This window comes from Ranitomeya variabilis, chromosome 1 (assembly GCF_051348905.1).
Source record: "Ranitomeya variabilis isolate aRanVar5 chromosome 1, aRanVar5.hap1, whole genome shotgun sequence".
Classification (NCBI taxonomy): domain Eukaryota; kingdom Metazoa; phylum Chordata; class Amphibia; order Anura; family Dendrobatidae; genus Ranitomeya; species Ranitomeya variabilis.
The window spans coordinates 601,379,427-601,404,524 of NC_135232.1; the positions used below are offsets into that span (position 1 = coordinate 601,379,427).

Below are 25,098 nucleotides of genomic sequence, written 5' to 3' on the forward strand. Positions count from 1 at the left end.
GATACGACCTGGCCGTGATCGTTGGTAAGTGGTTGTGTGGTCGCTGGGGAGCTGTCACACAGTCAGCTCTCCAGCGACCAACGATACCGAAGTCCCCGGGTAACCAGGGTAAACATCGGGTTACTAAGCGCAGGGCTGCGCTTAGTAACCCGATGTTTACCGTGGTTACCAGCGTAAAAGTAAAAAAAAAACAAACAGTACATACTTACATTCCGGTGTCTGTCCCCCGGCGCTGTGCTTCTCTGCACTGTGTCTGCCAGACGCTGTGCTCGCTTTCCGGCTGGCCGGCACTCAGTGCTGAGAAGCAGAACGCCGGGGGACAGACACCGGAATGTAAGTATGTACTGTTTGTTTGTTTTTTTACTTTTACGCTGGTAACCACGGTAAACATCGGGTTACTAAGCGCGGCCCTGCGCTTAGTAACCCGATGTTTACCCTGGTTACAAGCGAACGCATCGCTGGATCGCTGTCACACACAACGATCCAGCGATGACAGCGGGAGATCCAGCGACGAAAGAAAGTTCCAAACGATCTGCTACGACGTACGATTCTCAGCAGGGTCCCTGATCGCTGCTGCGTGTCAGACACAGCGATATCGTATGGATATCGCTGGAACGTCACGGATCGTACCGTCGTAGCGATCAAAGTGCCAATGTGTGACAGTACCCTTAGCGCAAACTGCACTGTGCAGAAGTGTGCATTGTGTGGGGATATTGGCCATCTTGCTGCATCTTGTGTGGAGATTAGGTGCCACCTGTGTGGTGAGTTAGGTCACCCATTCAGCCGTTGTCCTCGCTCCTTCGCTAACGCAGACGTGACCCCGGTGGGAGAAAGCCGTGAGGCTGATTCTGCTGGGGAAGGGACTAGCAGGGGTGAGGGAGCTGAGGGGCCAAGGAAGAAAAGCAATAAAAAGATGTCTGCCCAGCTAAGGCGTCTAGACAAGCGCAGACAGGATAGGGAGCTGGGCGAGCCTCGGGCTACTGGGGCGGCTCCTGGCCTGGAGGCCAATCTTGCTGCTGAGGCCCCGAGGGATGATGAGTTGGATGAGGAGGTCAGGAGGATCCACAGGGAGGAAAGTGCCACTGCCTCAGAGTCCTCCCATTATGAAAGTATGGATAAGGATAATAGGCAGTGGCTAGAGGACAAGCGTAAGCTCGGCACCAAAAAGAAGAGAAAGAAGGGAGATAAAAAATCTCCCGCTCTGACCAAGGTACCTAAGGAAGGAAAAACCGACTCCCCTCTGGTTGGTCTTTCTAACCGGTTCCAAGCCCTTGAAAACATCTCTTCCTCTGAGGAAGAAGCTGAGGGTGAGGTTCTGGCTTCGGCGGGGCTCACAGGGGACGCCAAGTCTCCTTCTTCTGGGAATGTAAGATCCTTGGAGGGAGGGACTGGCCCAGAGTCCGGAGACGAGGACGATAAAAATAAAAAACACGTGGGAATGGATACCTCATTGTCATTAAAGAGGGGGAAGGATTCCTCCTCTGAGGCAGAGGATAAGGGGAGTGGGAAAAAGAAAGCCATCTAACTCAATCACCAATGATGGCGGAACACACTCCGTTGACGCTGGCGTCCATTAATGTCGCCAGCATAAAGTCAAATACAGGTAGGTTTGCGGCTTTTGATTTTCTCAGCCGGGTTGAAGCTGACATTTTCTTTTTGCAAGAGACCAGACTGCCAAACATGGCAGATGTGTTTAAAGCTAAGAGGGAGTGGAGACTCGGGCCCTCCTATTGGTCTCTTGCGGCCGAGCCGTATAGCGGAGTGGCGGTCCTTTTTACCGCACCGGTGGAATGCCGACGGGTTATTGAGTTAGAAATGGGGAGGTGCCTGATCTTAGATGTTCTCATGAAGGGACAAGAGCTCCGGCTCATCAACATCTATGGTCCCCAATCTAAGTGGGACCGGAAGTGTCTCTTTATGAGGATCAAGCCCTACCTTTTTACAAGTCGGCAGGTTGTCTTTGGAGGGGACTTCAATGCTGTCACGAGGCCCCGAGATAGAGGAGGTTCCAAAGAAAAGCTGACTTATGATAGCGTCGACCTTAGTAGTATAGCTAGTGAGGCTCGCCTGGTGGATGTCCACATTCGGCACACCCCAGGCCACGAGGGGTTCACCTATCATAGAGGTAACTGTAGGTCCAGAATAGATAGGTTTTATTTAAAGGAGGAAGCTGTCTCTTCAGCAGTAATAATAATAATAATAATAATCTTTATTTTTATATAGCGCTAACATATTACGCAGCGCTTTACAGGTTGCACACATCATCATCGCTGTCCCCGATGGGGCTCACAATCTAAATTCCCTATAAGCAGTATCTGTTGTTGAGGTGGAGTTCTCCGACCACTGTTTAATTTTGTTTTCTCTGAATGTTACAGAGACCCTCCGGATGGGAAGAGGCTTTTGGAGGCTCAATTCGTCTCTCTTGGAAGAAGCGGAGATAAGACAGTCCTTTGAAGATTTTCTTCAGAGCCAGGTACCCTTACTGGATCTTTGTAGTAGTAAGTCAGAGTGGTGGGAGATGTTCAAGGAAAGGGTGGCGAGATTCTTCCGCCAGCTCTCGAGCCTCAGGAGTCTGAGCAGGCACCGCCTGTATCAGGGTCTGAGGAGGAAACTCGAACATCTTGTCTCAACTGGAGGTAGCCGCGAGGAGATCTCCAGAGTGAAATCTTTGCTTGTGAGGTGTCAGTACGATAGACACGCATCTTTGGTTTTTGAGAGGGATTACGGGAAGTACCGCTCGCCTGACCCTTACAGAAACTGCAAGATGTCAGTGAATAGTAAAGTAGTTACAGGACTGGTCGACACTACGGGGTCCCTGAGGCGATCCAGATCAGGGATCCTGGAGGTTGTCAGATCCTTCTACTCGCACCTCTTGGGGAAGAGGGATCTTGATTGGGATGAGATGTCGGCTTTCCTGGCTGAAGCCGTCCCCGAACCAGGGGTAGACCCCTCTCTTGACGTTTTGACAGAAATGATCAGGGAAGAGGAAGTTCAGTTGGCGATTGAAGGGCTTGCCACAAAAAAATCGCCTGGTCCACATGGCTTAACATCTGAATTCTGTAAGACCTTTAAGGACGTTTTGGTTACCCTCTTGACTGAGGTATTCAATGAGTGTCTTTCCTCGGGCACTCTGCCGAAGTCAATGAGGAGGTCTGCTCTGATCATCCTGTCAAAGGGTAAGGACCCATCTTGCATTGAGAATTGGCGTCCCATAGTGCTTCTCAATGCAGACAGGAAGGTTCTAGCAAAAGTGCTGTTTAATCGGCTGGTGAAAGTTGCACCCCGACTCCTTTCGGAGGCCCAGCATTGCTCTGTTCCAGGCCGCAGCGCATTTAGTGCTGTGCTCAGTGTCCGAGAGGCAGTGGAGCAGGGTAGGGCTGGTCACTGGAAGGGGTACATGCTGTCACTGGACCAGGCAAAAGCGTTTGATCGGGTTAATCACGAGTACCTCTGGTCCGTCCTTCTGAGATATGGCCTGCCGGGGGGGTTTGTTGATTGGCTTAAGACCTTGTACAGTGGGGCAGAGAGTTTCCCGCTTGTGAATGGTTGGATTGGCAGCTCTTTTGAGGTTGGGTCCAGTGTTCGCCAGGGTTGTCCCTTGAGCCCGCTGCTGTACGTGTTTGCGATTGACCCTCTTGTTAGGAGGGTGGAGCGTGGACCGTTGGCCGGGATCGGGATGGACCAGGCAGCACCGGAAGCCACTCTGAGGGTGGTGGCGTATGCCGATGATGTCACTGTGTTTGTTTCCTCTCACGAGGAGGCAGGGTGGCTGATGTCAGAGGTAGATCGCTACTCGGAGGCATCCGGGTCCAAGATCAACCGGGATAAGTGTGAGAGTCTCTGGCTGGGAGGAGGAGATCCTGATCAAAACTTACCTGCTCCCTTTACTGATTTATCTGGGCAGTGTGTGCATCTTGCTGGAATCTCTCTGGACTCGGGTCTACAGTTTGTTCTTCCAACTGTTATGGGGGAATAGACTGAACCTGGTCAAGAGGGAGGTTACTTACCGTACAAGGAGAGTAGGAGGGTTGGGTATGGTCAACCCTGTGGTATTCCTTGTGGATACCTTCATTAAGATCAATATTGCAAACCTCTGGAAAGAGAGGGCTCCTCCGTGGGTATTCTCCTGTAGGGGATGGTTTCAGCCTTTCTTCCAGGAATGGGAGACAGGAGGGCAAGTGAAGGATCTTCGCACACCGCATGGACATCTTCCGGCTTACGCTACCTTGGTTCTGAAGGTAATTCGTCAGTGGAGTCTGGGAATGTGGGAGATCAGGACTCTGCCGAGGAAACTCCTTGACAATAGGGTTCTGTTGACACATTTCCAGAGGCCTCTGGCGCTCAGGGACTGCCCAAGTCGGGATCTTGGGGTGGGTTTGCATCTTTTGAGTTCTATCAGGATCCCCTCGAAGTTTTGGGACTTGGCTTGGCGCTGCTTCCATGGGAAACTGTGTGTGAGGGACAATCTGAAGTGTAGGAGCTCTGAGGACAGGAATTGTCCTCGGGAGCATTGTGGTACCTTGCTGGAAAGCATGGACCACTTCCTGCTTCATTGTCCCCTTAACACAGAGGTGTACAACAGGGTGGGCGCCTTCATTGCCTGGTCTCGGCTGGCCGGTCTCTCCTATGCGGAATGGGCCTATGGAGCATTCGGAGACCTTGGTGGTCGGGACCGCTGCACCTTATTTCTAGTTAGCGCAGTGGTTAGGTATCACACGTGGAATGCACGGTGCTTAGTATCGACGCAACGGAAAATCCTCCCAGTGGACGATGTGTTTAGGACCATACTCGGTGACCTGGTGAAGGTGCGCTCTCTGGAGTATGGGAGACTGGGCACACGGAGGGCAGCGCTCCTCTGGAGGGGCTTTTCTTTTAGTGTGCCCTAGTCTGGTCATCTCCTTTCCTGGTGGTGGGCTGCTGCTGACACTGTAGATTTTTGTTTTGTTTGATCATTATACAGTGATGTAGGGCTGCAGGCGCCGAACTTGGGCTTCGTGATTTGTGATTATTGTGGTGTGTGCTGCTGTATATATTGTATATGGGGATATAGATTTGGGTGTAGGTGTTAGGTTGGGTGGTGGGAAAAGGGGGGAGGTGGGTTTATCTTGTGGGACTATGGGACACTGGGTTGTTTGGGGGAAAAACTGGCACTGCCTGATCTGGCCTATGGACGTTGGACATGAACTGAGGCATGAGACGCAGGACCAGCTCTCAGGTCAGTGCGAGGGGTTGGGAATGGTGTGCTTGAGTGTGGGGTGGTGGTTAGCTTAGTATTGTATATATTTGCATAGTTTGTGGTTATTTTATTTATAAAAATAAATGAATAAAAAATAATAATAAAAAATAAAATAAAATAAAAAATAAAAATAAAATTAATAATAATAAAAATATGTATATGTATATATACACTCACCGGCCACTTTATTAGGTACACCATGCTAGTAACGGGTTGGACCCCCTTTTGCCTTCAGAACTGCCTCAATTCTTCGTGGCATAGATTCAACAAGGTGCTGGAAGCATTCCTCAGAGATTTTGGTCCATATTGACATGATGGCATCACACAGTTGCCGCAGATTTGTCGGCTGCACATCCCAAAGATGCTCCATACAAGGCAGGATGGATCCATGCTTTCATGTTGTTTACGCCAAATTCTGACCCTACCATCCGAATGTCGCAGCAGAAATCGAGACTCATCAGACCAAGCAACGTTTTTCCAATCTTCTACTGTCCAATTTCGATGAGCTTGTACAAATTGTAGCCTCAGTTTCCTGTTCTTAGCTGAAAGGAGTGGTACCCGGTGTGGTCTTCTGCTGCTGTAGCCCATCTGCCTCAAAGTTCGACGCACTGTGCGTTCAGGGATGCTCTTAGGCCTACCTTGGTTGTAACGGGTGGCGATTTGAGTCACTGTTGCCTTTCTATCAGCTCGAACCAGTCTGCCCATTCTCCTCTGACCTCTGGCATCAACAAGGCATTTCCGCCCACAGAACTGCCGCTCACTGGATTTTTTTTCTTTTTCGGACCATTCTCTGTAAACCCTAGAGATGGTTGTGCGTGAAAATCCCAGTAGATCAGCAGTTTCTGAAATACTCAGACCAGCCCTTCTGGCACCAACAACCATGCCACGTTCAAAGGCACTCAAATCACCTTTCTTCCCCATACTGATGCTCGGTTTGAACTGCAGGAGATTGTCTTGACCATGTCTACATGCCTAAATGCACTGAGTTGCCGCCATGTGATTGGCTGATTAGAAATTAAGTGTTAACAAGAAGTTGGACAGGTGTACCTAATAAAGTGGCCGGTGAGTGTATATATATGTATGTGTATATAGCCTTTGTTTGCTATTCTTTATTTTATTTGTTTTTGTGTGCTATTGTTTATATTGTTTGCTATTATTTAGTTTGGTGACCGGACCAGAAGGTGTAAGTACTTAATGTTAGTTATTATTAGTTATTATTCTGTATATATAATATGTGTGAGAGGAGAGGAAGAGCGGCTGGACCAGTGTTCATTATACTGATTATTTTCTGGCTGATATTTCTGTTTTGTTTTTGTTACTATTATTGTTATGTTTTTCATTTTTATAATAAAAGATCTACAGGATGTAACTCAGGATCAGTACAGGATCAGTAATGTAATGTATGTACACAGTGACTGCCCCAGCAGAATAGTGAGTGCAGCTCTGGAGTATAATACAGGATGTAACTCAGGATCAGTAATGTATGTACACAGTGACTACCCAAGCAGAATAGTGAGTGCAGTTCTGGGGTATAATACAGGATGTAACTCAGGATCAGTACAGGATCAGTAATGTAATGTATGTACACAGTGACTGCACCAGCAGAATAGTGAGTGCAGCTCTGGGGTGTAATACAGGAGGTAACTCAGGATCAGTACAGGATCAGTAATGTAATGTATGTACACAGTGACTGCACCAGCAGAATAGTGAGTGCAGCTCTGGGGTATAATACAGGATGTAACTCAGGATCAGTAATGTAATGTATGTACACAGTGACTGCACCAGCAGAATAGTGAGTGCAGCTCTGGGGTGTAATACAGGAGGTAACTCAGGATCAGTACAGGATCAGTAATGTAATGTATGTACACAGTGACTGCACCAGCAGAATAGTGAGTGCAGCTTTGGAGTATAATACAGGATGTAACTCAGGATCAGTAATGTATGTACACAGTGACTCCACCAATAGAATAGTGAGTGCAGCTCTGGAGTATAGTAAAAGATGTGATTTTTATTTTCAATTGTAACCTACCATGATGAAATTCATTTTGCAGGAAAATGCAACACTTCCTGTATTCTTTTTGCACCTATAATATGATCTCTGGGGTTCCGAGATGTACAATACAGCTTTTAAGTTTCTGAAGACAGTGGAAACTGTAATGCCCAGATTACAGATGCTGTGACTATCAGAATTTGTATCATGCCAGAGCAGAGCTAAGCGGACAGAGGGAAGTGACTGTACCTGCTCCATCAGTGGCGTATCGTCCCGCCATATAGAAAAACAGAAAGGAGCACAGGCAGTATACACATTGTTACATTGCAGCTGTACTTCGCTGCTGACAAAATAAAAAAAAATACTATAATGTAATTTATAGAAAAAAAATATTCTCTGTACAAGCTCCCCGGAATATATTGGCGCTCTATAATCCATAAGGAAAAGATTTTAAAAAAAGTAGAAACACTTGTCCGCCAATATTTAGCTGATGTGGTGAAAAGGGCACTACTGCGGGGCACTGAACATTTCTGGGGGGCTTTGAGCCATTCCAATGATTTTGTTCTGGTATTTACTTGGATGCAAAAGCCTTTGTAGGAGATACAGGGGCGGACCGAACATATCTGAGGCTCTTGTATGCCATATCTTTAACCCTTTATAGGCTTTTCTGAGCATTTCCGGGCTGAACAAGGCCTTTTCAATCCCAAACATAGCATATTTTATTTATATTTTTCATTTATTTTCCTTTTTTTTTTTACTTTTTTATGTCTTTTTAGTCCTATTTTACTCTATATTATTTCTTTTTATTTTCTCTTTTATGCTTATTATTTCTTCTTATTTCTGTTTTATTATCATCCGTTATTTCAATTTTCTGATTTATTATTATGTTTTAGGATTTCTATTTCTTTCTCCACTGTTTTCTATTTCTTTTCTTTTTCACATTTCTATTTTATTATTTCAACCTAATTATTATTTGTATTTTATGATGTTTTAGGATCTTTTTTTCTGTTCTCTTTCCTTTTTCCATTTTAATATTCTACATTTATTTCCAGTATTTTCACCTTCTGCTGTTGTATATAGTGTTTTAGCATTTTGCTAGCTACTGATTAAATTTTTTTTATAATTTCAAGGAAAATTTGCTAAGCATTTGTGTCTTCTTTTGTCTTAAGACTGAGCCGAATCTCTCTGTTCGGAGATGAAGCTCTCTCTCCACGTTGCTGTCATACTCTCCCATCCAAATTTTTACATTTTTTTTTCCGCTATTTTTGCAATTTTTCCCAAATGTAACTGTTCATTTCAGAGAAAGACCCCTAGCAGGTGAGCGGAGGAAACAAGGCAGCAAGACACAGCCTCTGTCAGTAGTCAAGCCCCCCTATTGCCATCCAGCCCCCTCTATCTGTAAGCCAATAACCGCAGGCTCGTCCCAGCTCGCTGTGAAGTCAGAGCACAGCCCCATGTGTGTCCTGATTAGGAGATCTCCATGGACACAGTGTGAATGGGACTTACTGTCAGAGTTCACTGCAGCAGAGGGACATGCACACTCACAGGAGGCTCTAGAGGAGGGAAGGGGCTGTCTCTTACCCAAAGGCGAAATCTGTGTCACTTTTCAAACTTCTTCCAAGCTATTCACTCGCCTTCGTGTGCAAGCTGCGGTAGCATTGTCCTCTATAGGAGAAAGTCAGCATTTTCTATAGAAGTGACTAAACCTGATCAATCACACAAGAGGCAGATTGTGCGTAAGTAGCCACTTATGTATCCTCATCTATCTTCTGATATTGTTTCATGCACAAAAAAGCAATTTTATTGTATTTGCAAATGTGAAAAATTTTGTGTAAAATTTTTAAAAAATGCCTCTATAATGCTCAGCTCGAAATTTTTTGATTTTTTTTTATAGCGCTGCAGAATATATCTTTAATTTTTTATTTAAAAAATGTCTGCCTTTCCTTTTTTGTGTGTACTGTTTTTGTTGTTGTTTTTTGTCATGCTAATTTTTCTTTTTTTTTTGTTCTTGTAGGCGAAGCCAATTTTTCTTTTCTCCCCTCGCAAATAAAGGTTTGTTGTAGAAGACACACATGGACATTAGTGCTGTGAGTGCATGACTAATCTCTCTCCCTCCCTGGAAGGAGGATCTGAAGGCACGCTCGGTCTTCCTGTTTTCTTGGAGGGATATCTGGACTCTGGACACAGCGTGGGGCAGCGTGCATCTGGATCAGAGGAGATATATACAGATATATATTTTCCTAAAGCAGCGAAGTGGCCTCTCCGCACCCATTTTCTCTTCCATTTGCTATTGCGCTGGGTAAACTTTGCCCACTTTTTCTGGCCACCCTCCTAGCTTGGGTTGTTGCTGCTGATTGTGGAGCTGTGGATCTTAGCTTTTGATACAGTATTATGGCCATGGTGGTTAATCCTTGGCAGGAAGACATCCCAGGGGTGGCAGCCTCTCAGGTGAGCAATCCACCTGGGTTGTGCAATCAAGACCCTGGGGGCACACCTCAAACACCAAGCACACCTAAAGGAGTGGTCCCAGGTCAGGACCCCGTTCATTCAGGGGACAAAGGAGTTCCCAACGTGGACTGTATGGTGTGTGGGGACAAATCTAGTGGCAAGCACTATGGTCAGTTCACCTGCGAAGGGTGCAAGAGCTTCTTTAAGAGATCAGTCCGAAGGAACCTCACCTACACTTGTAGGGGCAACAGAGACTGTCCGATAGACCAACATCATAGGAACCAGTGCCAATACTGCCGACTAAAGAAGTGCCTAAAAGTTGGCATGAGGAGAGAAGGTGAGTCCTGGCATGGTCTGGGTGGGGTCATACTGGTCGCGATTTAGAACCTTGTGGTGGGTTCTGATGTTCTCCTTTTTCCAGACAACCTAAATTGTCTCCAATTTTGTTTCAATTTTTATTGTCTTTTTTGTACTTTACTAGTTGTTCATAGAAAACTAAAAACAAAAAGATACAATTCCCTGGAATTTTTTTTTTTTTTTTAAAAGTAAAAATAAATACATAAAATAGAAATAAATCAAATGTCAAAGTATTTGAAACATAGCAAAAGATAAAAATCTACGACTTTACTTTCACGACAATTTACTGTATCTATTAATTAATAGTATTAAAAAGGGCAATCAAAGCGACATAAATGAGTGTGCCGACCTCCTTAAAAAGTAAAAAATAAATGATTTCCCAGTCACTTGGAAAATTAGATGACAGAGAAAAAATATATTAGTTTTTGGTAAATAATACAGACTTAATAACTGAACATTTTAACAAACTTGTAGAATTTGGATATTGAAATTGGATGTAAGGTGAGACTGCAAATAATGGAAATATAATGCAATGTTACAATAAGACTTAAATAATAATAAAAATATATATTTTTTATCTATTTAATATATACAGCATATACAAGTAAATATTTAATATTTTTTATTTATTTATGGGTGTATAAATATATGTGTGTGTATGTAGTTATATATCAATATATACATATATATATATACACACACTAATTTCTATGCAGGCATGTACATATATATATATATATATGTATTAGGTTGTTACTGCGATTAAAAAAATGTCTACATCTTATTAATATGTTCTGGCTAAGATGTCTTTCCCATCTGTCCAGATTCATTCCCAGTGTTGTGGTTCCACTAATTGAGGAAAGCTACAAATCTAGCTGTTCCTAAGTGATGCATAAAGAATGGGGATAATCTTAGTTATGATGACGCCTTTTAATGGCTAACAAAAAAAATAAATTATGTTACTTAATGTTAATCGTGAGAAGGGGCAAGTGAATATTAGCATTAGTCCCACACATTCTTAAAAATTAAATAAACTTCATTAAGTTACGTCATAAGACCTAGTCTGTTGTGAATGTGAACTGTTAGGATTTAAAGTGGTAGTTTATGTAAAAAAAAAAGTTCCATAAGTGGAATAATCTGGTCTAGCAGCATTCCTGTGCAGTTTATCAGAATTGTTATGTGTATACAGAGATAAGAATGAACACACACACACTACATGTACACACAGACATATATATATATATATATATCTATATTTACACACACATACACACTACATATACACACACATACATACATACATACACACACACTACATGTACACACAGATATATATATCTATATATACACACACACATACATACACAGACACACACACACTACATGTACACACAGACATATATATCTAAATATGCACACATACAAAATATACACACAAACTTATACATACACTAAACATACAAATAGACTTTACACATTCATGTATAGACACACACACACACACATATACACACATATATCTATATATACACACACTTACTACATATACACACATATGCAAACATACTTACACTAAACAGATACCATGCACACTACACAGAGACACATATATGTACACACACTACATATAAACACTGTACAAACGCATATATACAAACATAAACACATACTACATATACATACTACACATATACACACCATCACACTGAACACACATATACACATACACTACACATAGTAGATACTACACAACATGCACACGCAACAGTAGCACACTACACACTGTCTTGTGTTGCAGATGTTTAGTGTCATCTCTGTAGCTGCACCACAACCATGAGAAATAAATTGTGATTGTTATGTCATAGAAAGTGTGTATCTGCCCCATGGGAAATCTCAGCTCCCTCTGCCCATCTATTCCCTTCATTATATCTCAGCAAAGATATTTATCTTGCTATTGTCTCTAAGTAAAACTTATCATAGATGTAACGTTGTAATAGGATTCTGTATTGTGAATATTTGTACTCTTTGTTGCTGTGGTTATTTGTATTTTGGCTTTTGAGTACATGCTTAATTAATAGATAAATAAATATATGTGGATAGAAAATAGGAATGGACAGGACCAGGGAAATACACAATTTACAGATCATAGACACAAGGATACATATTAGATAAAAGGATATTGGGAGGATGTTAATGTTTAGACGAAATAGATAAATGAGGGATAGATAATAGATACATAGATAATAGAAAATAGATAAATAGATAGATAATATATAGATAGATGATATATAATATATAGAGAGATAATAGATGATAGATAAATAGATGATAGATATATAGATTATATATAGATAATAGATAGATGATAGATAAATAGATAATAGCTAGATAGATAATAGATAGATAGATACTAGATATATAATAGATAGATAGATATATAATAGATAGATACATAGATAGATATAGATAGATAGATAGATAATAGATGGATAATATATAGATAATAGATAAATAGATAATAGATAGATAATATATAGAAGATAGATAGATAAATAGATGATATATAATTTATAGATAGTAGATAGATAGATAATAGCTAGTAGATAGGTAGATGATAGATAGATAGATAGATAATAGATAGATAGATGGATAATAGATATATGATAGACAGATAGATAATAGATATATGACAGATAGATGATAGATAATAGATAGATGATAGATAGATTATAGATAATAGATAGATAATAGACATATGAGAGATAGATGATAAATAATAGAGCGATAATAGATGATTAATTGATAATAGATGATAGATAGATATATGATAGATAATAGATATATGAGAGATAGATGATAGATAATAGATATATAGATAGATCATTGATAGATAGAAAATAAATAGATAGATGATAGATAGATAAAAGATAGATAGATGATAGATAGATAGATGATTGATAGATAGATAGATAGATAGTAGATAGATAATAGATATATGAGAGATAGATGATAGCTAGATAATAGATGATAGCTAATAGATAGAGAGATAATAGATGATAGATAAATTGATGACAGATAAATATATAATAGATAATAGATTGATAGATAGATACATAGATAGATATAGACAGATAGATAGATAATAGATGGATAATATATAGATAATAGATAAATAGATAATAGATAGATAATATATAGAAGATAGATAGATAGATGATAGATAGATAATAGATAAATAGATAGATAGATAATTTATAGATAGTAGATAGATAGATAATAGCTAGTAGATAGGTAGATAATAGATAGAAAATAGATAGATGATAGATAGATAGATAATAGAGAGATGGATAGTAGATATATGACAGATAGATGATAGATAATAGATAGATAAATAATAGATAGATAGATAATAGATAGATAATTGATAGATAGATGATAGATAGATAGATAGATAGATATGGGATTGATAGATGACAGATAGATAATAAATAGATAGACAAGTAATATTAGGTAGTCAGTAATTGTGGAGCATCTGTGCTCTCATAGCACCTAGACCCGACATCTTCAGCTAAGATCTCCTCACTTGTTCTACAAATAGTCCTGAATATATATATATATCCGTGTTCACACTGACAGCTGTTGCAGCTACTGAATTTCCATCCACGTGAAGTATTCCAGCATTGTGCTCACGTTGGTCCTGGGACTTATGAATAAGTCATGGACACACTAATGTAACATGTGTCCCATGTGATTGTACATGAGACGCCTGATTGTTATCTAGGAACCTCTCTCTGTGCTGCAGCTCCTCTCCGGATCTTACATCTCCTCTTATCCTTCCTTGAAATTTAGTCAAAAATCATTTCTACATTTTGTCACAAAAACAACTCATTTATTCTCATTTTGCAAATAACGTCTGTCATACAGTAGTAACGAGACACTAAAATAATTTCAATTTTTGGAAAGTCAAATCTAATCCAATTATGGTCTTATTCTGATTAAAATTCTCTTTAAAAAATGATTGCAACAATGGGAAGAACAATACAAATTCCACAATCTTCATAGAGTTCTGATTTATGACTATTTTGTTATTATGTTCTTATAAGACATCTTTTTTCTTTTTCAGTTACTTTTTTATTATTTTAATTTTTTTATTTCTTTACATTTATTTTTTATTTTGGTCAGCAATCTTTTAAACAAATTGACATGGATGTCATGTAGAGTTAAAATATTCAGAGGAGTAAAGATTTTGCCTTTTTTTATATTAAAGTTGTAACAGGCAAATTTCATTTGCCTATATATATGCTTTTTTTTATCAATTTTGTTTTATAATCTTTTTCAGGTTTTTACCATTCTGCATGATGTCATAACGAATTCCAAATAGTTGTGACTGATTTCTAGGGGGGATTAGCTAGTTGTTTTTTTTTAACAACTAAAACGTTTTTCGAACTGTGAATATTTCATGATTATATCTTTAATTGAAAAAAAAGAAATCATAGATAATCTAAATTTTTTTTGTTGTTGCTATTTTTGACTGACTTGCTAAAATGACCACCTACATCATATCCAGTAGGCAAGTTGTTGATGTAAGGAAAAATTCCCTGGGAAATTTGTCTTTTTTGTAAGATCCCCCATTGCTTCTGCCAAGTATCAGTATCTTAAAATCTGCCCAAAATAACAGCCATTCAAAGGCAAGGACAAAAGTAGGGGTGAGTTACGATTGAGAACTCTCTCCTGTGATCCAACACTACTCAGTGGTGATCTGTTTACAAAATTGGGATTAGGTATCTGGTAGCATCTCCAAACATCCACTAAAATTTAAAGTAATTGAGGTATCTTGTGTCATGTTTGGTCTTTTTGATACAAACCAAAGCAATGATACCAAACCAAAGTTTGATACCAAACCAAAGCAAAAAAATGAGCTAAAACACAGTAAAAACAGAAACCACAACTGATAACTAAAAATAACCAATAATAATAATAAAAAATAATAATTAAAAGAAAGAAATGAAAAATGTAACATTTTCTGATTTTGCTTTAATTAATTGGTGGGCTACAACTTCCAGTAAAATAAAATAAAAGTAGAAGTAAATTAAAATTTGGACTCTAAACCAGTGGAAATACAATTAAAAAAAAGTAAATAGTTTGAGCATTGGCTTAAATTTTCTAAAGATAGAGTTAACAATCTCTGTAATCCTATCCTCGGTGGGAAAAAAAAAGAAACTGCCTCCAGTCCACAAAGGGTTAATGAGCCATGTCACCCGATCCTAACTCTAAACACCTTGCACAATGTTAGAAAGGTCAGCCCTTCACAGGACACTGGCATGTTGAGAAAGTATGTTGATTGACATGAAAAATAGTTTGACAGTTTTGAAACTTTTTGCAATTAATTTTTGTCGGTCCTGAAAGCCCGTGGTGAATTCTTTTCATCTTACCATGTCATAAAAAAAAGCAAATGTGACCAGAGGAGATAAACTCTACTAGCTGAAAGTCTTGATTTTCTGGAGATGAACAATGTTTAATTTCGAAACAAAGGCAATGACTGAACGATGGAAGATCAGTCAACGTGAATATACTCTACATGACCGATTAAAATGACTCATCTTGAGCTGTCAAGAAGCAAAAAAACAAGTTTTCAAAACTTTTTAGATTTAGATTTATTTTGTTTTACAATTTTTTTTATTTATTTTCATTTTTTTTGTTTGGTTTATAATGTTTCACAAATTTAAGAATGTAATACAAATTAATTGATTAGAAATTATAACTAGGGGTTGAGATTAGAATTTTTTTTAGTTTTTAGTGCACTTTTTTGAAGCCAAAGCAGGATTCCTTTTGAATTCATTTCTGGCTTTTGTTAAAAAAAAAATTGCATAAAAAAATTTGTTTCTGCAAAAAATGCTGTGTGTGAAGCTGTTCATAAAGGGATAAAAGAGAGTCTTTGCAAATAAATATGTATGTTGTAGTATGCAAAGAAAGTAAAGTAGATAATTCTCCAAAATGTTACTAGTAAGTTCAACCAGCGCAGAGACCAATGGAAAAGGCATACTTAAAACACCAGATACTATAGATCGTTTTGAGTGATTAAAAGTCAACTGAAAAATACTAAAATAAAGGATAGAACAGAAGATAGCGTTATACTGATATATCTCATTTAAAGCCCCCTCCGGCCCACCCACTCATAGCGAGCAGAAGCTTTCCGAATATGTCAGCAGAAGAATGTAGCAGTAGATTTTCAGTGTAGAATCCAACAATTGTACCAAGCTTAGCCCGGCTTCTTTCTAAAGAGCTTGTCAAACTGGCACAATAGAATCTACAGTACGTATCAAAATTCCTGAGCAGCGAGAGATGAGGAAATTGCTCTGGTACGAAAACAACAGCCAGGGTATGACTTTTTTTTTTCTTTCGAAGATGATGTCTCAATTTAGTAGATAACGGGCTTAATGGTGACAATTATAATGTCATTATTCATTATCTAGGGGCTAAATTTAGAATATGACAGCTCAAAATGATTTAACATCATGGCCAGTCTCTATTTTGAGCATAGAAAAAAAAAAATTTGACGAAAGTGGTAAATGTATGTGGAAGATCAACATGAGAGTGTCTGATTGGACATAAGAGGTCCCTGACTTGTTAGGTTGGATTCGAAACCTGTTATGCCAGACAACACAGTTATAGAAGATATTGGAAAATTGAACCAGTATTGCAGCAAAAAAACTAAAAATGAATGGAACAATTTTTGTACACGTTAAGTTGACTATCCAAGGTGACATCATCCACCAATATATCCACGGTTGGTAATTCTCATTGTGGCATATTAAGATCTCCTATTGGTTAGCAGCGTTCCTTAGTTCTCCAGTACCCGAAAACAATACCATCCAAGAGTACATGGTTAAAAGATGACTTTAGGAGACTCAAGCTAGACAAAGCTTTGTTTTAAGATTTGGTTTAAGGTAGTCAAAAATTATAAAATTTACTGAAAACTTTTCAAAATTTTTTTATTATTCTTTCCAGACAAGTGTCTCAATATCCAACAATATCAAACATTCATTGAAATTGGTGAAAACCTTTATGAGTACCTATTCTCGGTATAGCCAGTCAATTTCTCCCCTCTCAAAATGTGTCAGTTAGATGCATTGATATACGAGGTAAAGTGCTGCCCACTACATTTTTTATGTTAACATGCAATACGTGATCGTCGTTTGGTCACTGGTTATTCAAGATGAACGAAACTGCCGGCATCCCCAACTCCTCTTTTGATTAACCAGCCTGGCGCAACATCATCTTGCGATGTGACGCACACACAATGTTGTAACTGGTCAGCTAAATTAACAGAGGATCTGAGAATACCGGCAAGTATGGCTCCCATCCGGAAATACTCAATTGGCCAGTCAATCAAAGTCCTGCTAATCGATTGCTTCGGGCAGTGATCAGGAACGATTGTTCACATGAATGATCATATGGGCAATTATATCTATGGCCAGCTCTATCTTTTGGCTCAAATGCTCTACTAACACTTACCTCAAATGACCATCTGTTAAAATAATTTTGCAACATGTTAGAAAGTCATTTCCACAGACATCTGCCAATTTCATCTGTCAAAAACGTCTGTTTTCATTCTTAAACCATGACAATTATTTTTACTCTTCCTAGACTTGCTAGTTTTGTGAAAGAACATTTATTTTTTATTATGCGACTATATACCCATAACATAGTAGCCTGGTCCTGCGGGCAGGTCCATATAACTGTATAACTTTGTAATAATGTGTAAATCCATTCAATGAAATACCGATAAGGGCCTTTGTAGAAATACAGATGAGCTGCCCGTAATCAGAAATGATCCCAAAAATTGATCGGTGCTCGTTAATGACCAATTTTATAAAGCAATAATTGGGTTGGGGGTTCCTACGTTCCTCATTTCATTATTTTTGGCTGCACTTCCCTAATGACCCAATGATAACGGATGTGGTAAGCTGACAAATTAGCATTTGATCATTTGTCGGCTGATCTCTGAATATCCTTACATGTGGCAGAGATCGGAACATGTTACAATTTTGCAAATATCATCCATATAAGCTTAGAACATTAAAAAAACACCAACGCTCTTTTGGTTCTTGTCGCACAAGAAACATGTATTTTTTTTATTGCTCTATGCCGATATGGATGTCATTTGGAATTTTTAACATGTATCAATAAAGAAGATCTTCTCCTCATGCACCGGACAAGACTGGAATTAGGCATTACCGGCTAACTGGATATTGTTTCTTAAGAGATCAGACCACTGTAGCATGAATAATAAATATCTATAAGGGAATATTTGACATGTAAATATACAATTTATGCATTGAGGTGTCAGGAGAGAGCTATCAGACAAAACGATCGACTGACATCTTATCTATTGTGTTTGGGGCCACTTAGGCCAGGTTTCAGGTTTAGGTGACTATATTTAACAGTACATATATAGACCATTATGTCTAAACTTACAGCATCATAAGCGTATATGAGGCTATGAGTTTAGGTCTGTCGACTCAAGGTTGGCATGGGTATTGTTGTCTGTAAATGGACCATAAAATATGGCCATTTGAACCCAGCTTTAAAGCTTTATTTAACCTAGTCAATGACCAACCAAAGCTATGGTGTTCCGATCTCTTAAGACCCTTAACTCCTTCATGACCTTGGGATTTTCCAGTTTTCCGTGTTCGTTTTTCGCTCCCCTCCTTCCCAGAGCCATAACTTTTTTATTTTTCCGTCAATATGGCCATGTGAGGGCTTATTTTTTGCAGGACGAGTTGTACTTTTGAACGACATCATTGGTTTTAGCATGTTTTCTAGTATAAAACGGGAAAAAAATTCCAAGTGCGGTGAAATTGCAAAAAAAGTGCAGTTTTTTGTTTGGCTTTTTTGCTTGGTTTACTAAATGCTACAACTGACCCACTATTATGATTCTCCAGGTCATTACGAGTTCATAGACACCTAACATGACTAGGTTATTTTTTATCTAAGTGGTGAAAATAAATTCCAAACTTTGCTAAAAAAAAAAAAAAAATTGCGCCATTTTTCCGATACCCCTAGCGTCTCCATATTTCATGATCTGAGGTCGGTTGAGGGCTTATTTTTTGCGTGCTGAACTGGCGTTTTGAATGATTCCATTTTGGTGCAGATACATTCTTTTGATCGCCCGTTATTGCATTTTAATGCAATGTCGCGGCGACCAAAAAAACATAATTCTGGCGGTTCGAATTTTTTTCTTGCTACGCTGTTTAGGGATCAGGTTACTGCTTTTTTTATTGATAGATTGGGCGATTCTGAACGCGGCGATACCAAATATGAGTAGGTTTGATTTTTCTTTTATTGATTTATTTTGAATGGGGCGAAAGGAGGTGATTTAAACTTTTATATTTTTTTTATTTTTTTCACATTTTTTTTACTTTTTTTTTTAACTTTTGCCATGCTTCAATAGCCTTCATAGGAGGCTAGAAGCTGGCATGACGCGATCGGCTCTGCTACATAGCAGCGATCATTAGATCGCTGCTATGCAGCAGAAATGCAGGTGTGCTATGAGCACCGACCACAGGGTGGCGCTCACAGCTACCGGGGATCAGTCCGCCCGGCCGGAAGCGCCGGTTAAATGCCGCTGTGTGCGTTTGACAGCGGCATTTAACTAGTTAATAGCGGCGGGTGAATCGCAATTTCACCTGCCGCTATTGCGGGCACATGTCAGCTGTTCAAAACAGCTGACACGTCCCAGCTTTGATGCGGGCTCACCGCCAGAGCCCGCATCAAAGCGGGGGTTCTGACCTCGGACGTACTATCCCGTCCGAGGTCAGAAAAGGGTTAAAAACAATTTTTATTTATATCAAGTTAAAAATACACCAAAACAGAAAAGCCCCTTTTTCCAGTGAGTGGATATACTATGTCACCCTTGGGTGTCAACCTACTCTGATAGGCAGGGAATAGTGGATAGCCTAGGGTTGCATAGGCCTTGTTGTGATATGACCTGGAATATTTTATCTTTCTTGATCCAGAATCATATTTTTCCTGTTTACATTGCTGCTTATACAGTATGTGTATTATCCAATGGTCATGCAAAAATAGGAGACATTGATATTATTTTCTGCTTCTGAACCAATTTAATGTATGTTCTATGTCGGGAAAGCCTATATTGCTGGTTATCCGCTTATAACAGCTTTGGCTACCTAGATACAGTATATTCACTCACTGGTATATAGTATATCCTCTCACTTTGCTATTTTGGAGTATTTTTCATTTGATATACAGTACAGACCAAACGTTTGGACACACCTTTTCATTTAAAGATTTTTCTGAATTTTCATTACTATGAAAATTGTACATTCACACTGAAGGCATCAAAACTATGAATTAACACATGTGGAATTATATACTTTAACAAAAAATGTGTGAAACAACTGAAATTATGTTTTATATTCTAGGTTCTTCAAAGTAGCCACTTTTTGCTTTGATGACTGCTTTGCACACTCTTGGCATTCTCTTGATGAGCTTCAAGAGGTAGTCACCCGGAATGGTTTTCACTTCACAGGTGTGCCTTGTCAGATTTAAAAACTTAGATTTCTTGCCTCATAAACGGTGTTGGGACCATCAGATGTGTTGTGCAGAAGTCTGGTGGATACACAGCTGATAGTCCTACTGAACAGACTGTTAGAATTTGTATTATGGCAAGAAAAAAGCAGCTAAGTAAAGAAAAACGAGTGGCCATCATTACTTTAAGAAATGAAGGTCAGTCAGTCCGAAAAATTGGGAAAACTTTGACAGTGTCCCCAAGTGCAGAGCCAAAAACCATCAAGCACTACAAAGAAACTGGCTCACATGAGGGCCGCCCCAGGAAAGGAAGACCAAGAGTCACCTCTGCTTCTGAGGGTAAGTTTATCCGAGTCACCAGCCTCAGAAATCACAGGTTAACAGCAGCTCAGATTAGAGACCAGGTCAATGCCACACAGAGTTCTAGCAGCAGACACATCTCTACAACAACTGTTAAGAGGAGACTTTGTGCAGCAGGCCTTCATGGTAAAATAGCTGCTAGGAAACCACTTCTGAGGACAGACAACAAGCAGAAGAGACTTGTTTGGGCTAGAAAACACAAGGAATGGACATTAGACCAGTGGAAATCTGTGCTTTGGTCTGATGAGTCCAAATTTGAGATCTTTGGTTTCAAGAGTCTTTGTGCGACGCAGAAAAGGTGATCAGATGGACTCTACATGCCTGGTTCCCACCGTGAATCATGGAGGAGGAGGTGTGATGGTGTGGGGGTGCTTTGCTGGTGACACTGTTGGGGATTTATTCAAAATTGAAGGCATACTGAACCAGCATGGCTACCACAGCAGCTTGCAGCGGCATGCTATTCCATCCGGTTTGCGTTTAGTTGGACCATCATTTATTTTTCAACAGGACAATGACCCCAAACACACCTCCAGGCTGTGTAAGGGCTATTTGACCAAGAATGAGAGTGATGGGGTGCTACGCCAGATGACCTGCCCTCCACAGTCACCAAACCTGAACACAATCGAGATGGTTTGGGGTGAGCTGGACCGCAGAGTGAAGGCAAAAGGGCCAACAAGTGCTAAGCATCTCTGGGAACTCCTTCAAGATTGTTGGAAGACCATTCCAGGTGACTACCTCTTGAAGCTCATCAAGAGAATGCCAAGAGTGTGCAAAGCAGTCATCAAAGCAAAAGGTGGCTACTTTGAAGAACCTAGAATATAAGAGATAATTTCAGTTGTTTCACACTTTTTTGTTAAGTATATAATTCCACATGTGTTAATTCATAGTTTTGATGCCTTCAGTGTGAATGTACAATTTTTATAGTCATGAAAATACAGAAAAATGTTTAAATGAGAAGGTGTGTCCAAACTTTTGGTCTGTACTGTAAATAAAAATTGTTTTTAAAATTGTTTTTAAGGCTCTCTTAAGAGACTGTAAAACCATAGCTTTGGTTGGTCATTAACTAGTTTAAAAAAGCTTTAAAGCTGGGTTCATATGGCCATATTTTATGGTCTGTATACGGACAACAATGCCCATGCCAACCGTGGGTCTACAAACCCAAACTCACAGTCTCATATACACTTATGATGCTGTTAGTTCTGGCATTATGGTCCATATATGTACTGGTAAATACAGCCACCTAAACCTGAACCTGGCCTAAGAGGCCCCAAACACAGTGTAGATGTAAGCCGAACGATGGTTCAAGCTATTGTTTCGGCTGGCAGCTCTCTCCTCTATATATAGGAGGGCTCACTCTGCGGAACACTCCTTTGTCCTCTATGAGAGACTCCTCTGGTAGTGGCTTATTTCACCGAGAATTAAAGCATCAACAGTTCAAAATCAGACATGTGGGATCCTTATCTCCCTTGACATCATTTGTTGGTGGAGAGTTAGGAGGCCCCCATAAACTTTAGACTGTCGTTTATACAAAGAGAAACCTTCAGGTATTACATCTGATTAGCTGTTCAGAGGAGAAAGGACCTGATATGACCTTACCTCCATAAAAATCAGGATAATCTTGTGAGAATCTGAGTTTCCCATATCAGCTCGGGGTTTACAAAGAAAAATAGAACTCTTTAAAATGTCATTAATTATGAGCCGGATTTACTCCAGCCATACATCTTCTGGGTGTGGTAGGTCTATCCCATGGGAAAGTAACACTGCTAATGCAACAATGCCCTCATAAAAATGAGCTTACATGTAACCAATTGACCGAACAAAAAAAATCATTTTGCATTAACTTGGTTTTCTCAAAATCTGTAAACAGATTTAAAAACATTGGAGATTGGATCATCTTCTATTAACGCTTCTGTCAGTAGCTAATTCTCTTCCGCCGAAGCATAGCAGGTAATAGGTTAAACCATTAGACCATTTGCCAACATCTCATCAGCTCAGTGAGTGTCTAATATATTCAGGTCAGCTGACCTTTGCAGAAAATTACCATTTTATATCAAAGGAAGGGCCTAATTTGCACTGAAAATAAGCTTCTAGAGAGGAAAAACCTGGCTTTTATATACTGTGGGTGACACGAGTGATTATTACTACCATTATCCATATAATACTGGCATATTATGCTGTGTTACATGGATCATTCACTTATTCCTGCCACACAGGAGCTGGCAGTCTAGTTTTCTTGTCGCGGAAACAAGATTCTATGCAATACTAAAAAGCCACTCCGCACTTGGCTATCAAAAGGATTTGCTCACTGCCAGATTACAAAATATTCTGGGTTGGTGAAAAAGTTAGGGCTAGAATTAATGTTAGATAAATTGTTCAGGTTGGAATTAAGGTAAGAGAAAGAGTTAGGCTTAGAGTTAAGATTAGAATTAAGAGTAGAGAAAGAGCTGGGTTATAGTTTGGGGTAGATTAAAGGGTAAAGAAAGAGTTGGGGTTAGAATTAATGGTAGAAAAGGAGCTAGGGTTAAAATTAAGGCTAGTGAAAGAGTTAAAGTTAGAATTAATATTAGAGAAATTGTTTGGGTTATAACTAAGGTAAGAGAAAGAGTTAGGGTTAGAATTAAGTGTAGAAAAAGAGTTAGGGTTAGAGTTAGGGTTAGGGTTAAAATTAAGAGTAGAGAAAGAGTTAGGTTTAGAATTAGGCAACAGAAAGAGTTAGGGTTAGAGTCAGGGTTAGAATTAAGGGTAGAGAAAGAGGACTAGACTTAGTGTTTGAAGTAATGCCAGTGAAAGAGTTGGGGTTAGAGTTAAAATTAAGGTTAGAGAAAGAGTTAGAGTTAGGGATAGAATTAATGCCAGAGAAAGAGTTAATGTTAGGGTTAGAGTTAAGAGTAGAGCAAGATTAGTGTTAGGGTTAGAGTTAGTGGTAAGGTTAGGGTTACTATACGGACTTAGGTTAGGGTTAGAGTTAGGAAGGGAAATCATGCCAATGACCTAGTTATTTTTTCTTCAGCAGGGCAAAGGTCCAGGTTTCTATGCATATTTCTTCATTAAGACAAACTGATTAATTGGCGGCCATCTAGTTCTAGACCCCATCCTAAATCTTATAGATTTAGATATGTGTCTTCCAAAAAAAGAAGGTTTTCTTTTGTTTCTTGATTCCTGGTATCCAATAGATTGACTAAGTTTTCCTGACCATACTTGTCTATGATTGCTATTGCCAGTGATGTGAATTGTATTACCAGTCATAGTGCACACACAAGAGTGGAGCTATGTTTGGTAAAAATTGTTACTTTCTTATGGATCCATTTTTCATACCTCACAGGCAGCGATTTACTCTCCTCTTTGCCGTGTAGGCAGCTTTGTATGTGGGGCTCTTTAGCATTGCAACTTATTCTTGCCACAACCCATAAATATACCTTTACATCATTGGGTAAAATAAATAAATACAAAAATTCTGGAGACATTTTTCTAGGAGTCTTCTTTGATTTGTGAACCTCATGATTCCATTAATATTCCTCATACACAGAGACAGGCCATAGTGGTGGCTTCAGGACATATATTTTCTGCATAACATGAGAGGAGAGGTGGAGGGGGTGTTATAATATTAAGACAAACTCCCCCACCAGGAAAAAAACAGCACATAAAAAAACGGTCATTTGAACTGAACAGTAAGATGTAAACTGAATGAGTTAATTACCAATAATTTATGGTGACTCTGGTGATTTTTCTTCGAGTCACCTCTCCTGTTATGACACGTTGTATAACTATGATCAATTCTCCTCTGTAATTAAATGGTTGAGCAGATGTGGCTACTGCACTTAAAGCCAAGTGGCCATTATAGTAATGGTTTAGCCCAGCACTAAAAAAAAAGTATATTTTTTTTGGGGGGGGAGGGTGGTATACAAAGCTCAAAATAAGACCCTATTCACCCCAGATAGAGTAGTATGTCTTGATAATATTGGGTCATGAACTTCTCCTGCTAGAGAGACACAAGTCACTGCCGAATGAAAGAGAATTTCGAGACTCAACTGGGCCGGTGAGAGGGCTACCGATGACCCAGACATGACCATGAAGAGAGTAATATGGCAAATGCCTACCTGGGCTCTCAAGACCAAACTGACTTGAGGCTAAGGGAAAAAGGGGCAAGGATGTTTAG

At 39.5% G+C, this 25,098-nt stretch overlaps 1 protein-coding gene across 3 annotated transcripts in view; it reads left to right on the forward strand.

Annotated features, from left to right (window-relative positions):
• The first annotated feature begins 8,561 nt into the window (after positions 1-8,561).
• LOC143769947 (nuclear receptor subfamily 2 group F member 5-like) overlaps positions 8,562-25,098 on the forward strand; it is a 30,298-nt gene continuing 13,761 nt past the window's right edge. Inside the window, exons 1-2 of one of the 3 annotated variants that reach the window (XM_077259031.1) lie at positions 8,562-8,962; positions 9,241-10,011. In XM_077259031.1, coding sequence (XP_077115146.1) covers positions 9,618-10,011 — 394 coding nt within the window. In that variant the 5' untranslated portion in view covers positions 8,562-8,962; positions 9,241-9,617. The remainder of the gene's footprint in view (positions 8,963-9,240; positions 10,012-25,098) is intronic. The other 2 variants (XM_077259049.1, XM_077259039.1) reach the window with 2 other exon arrangements.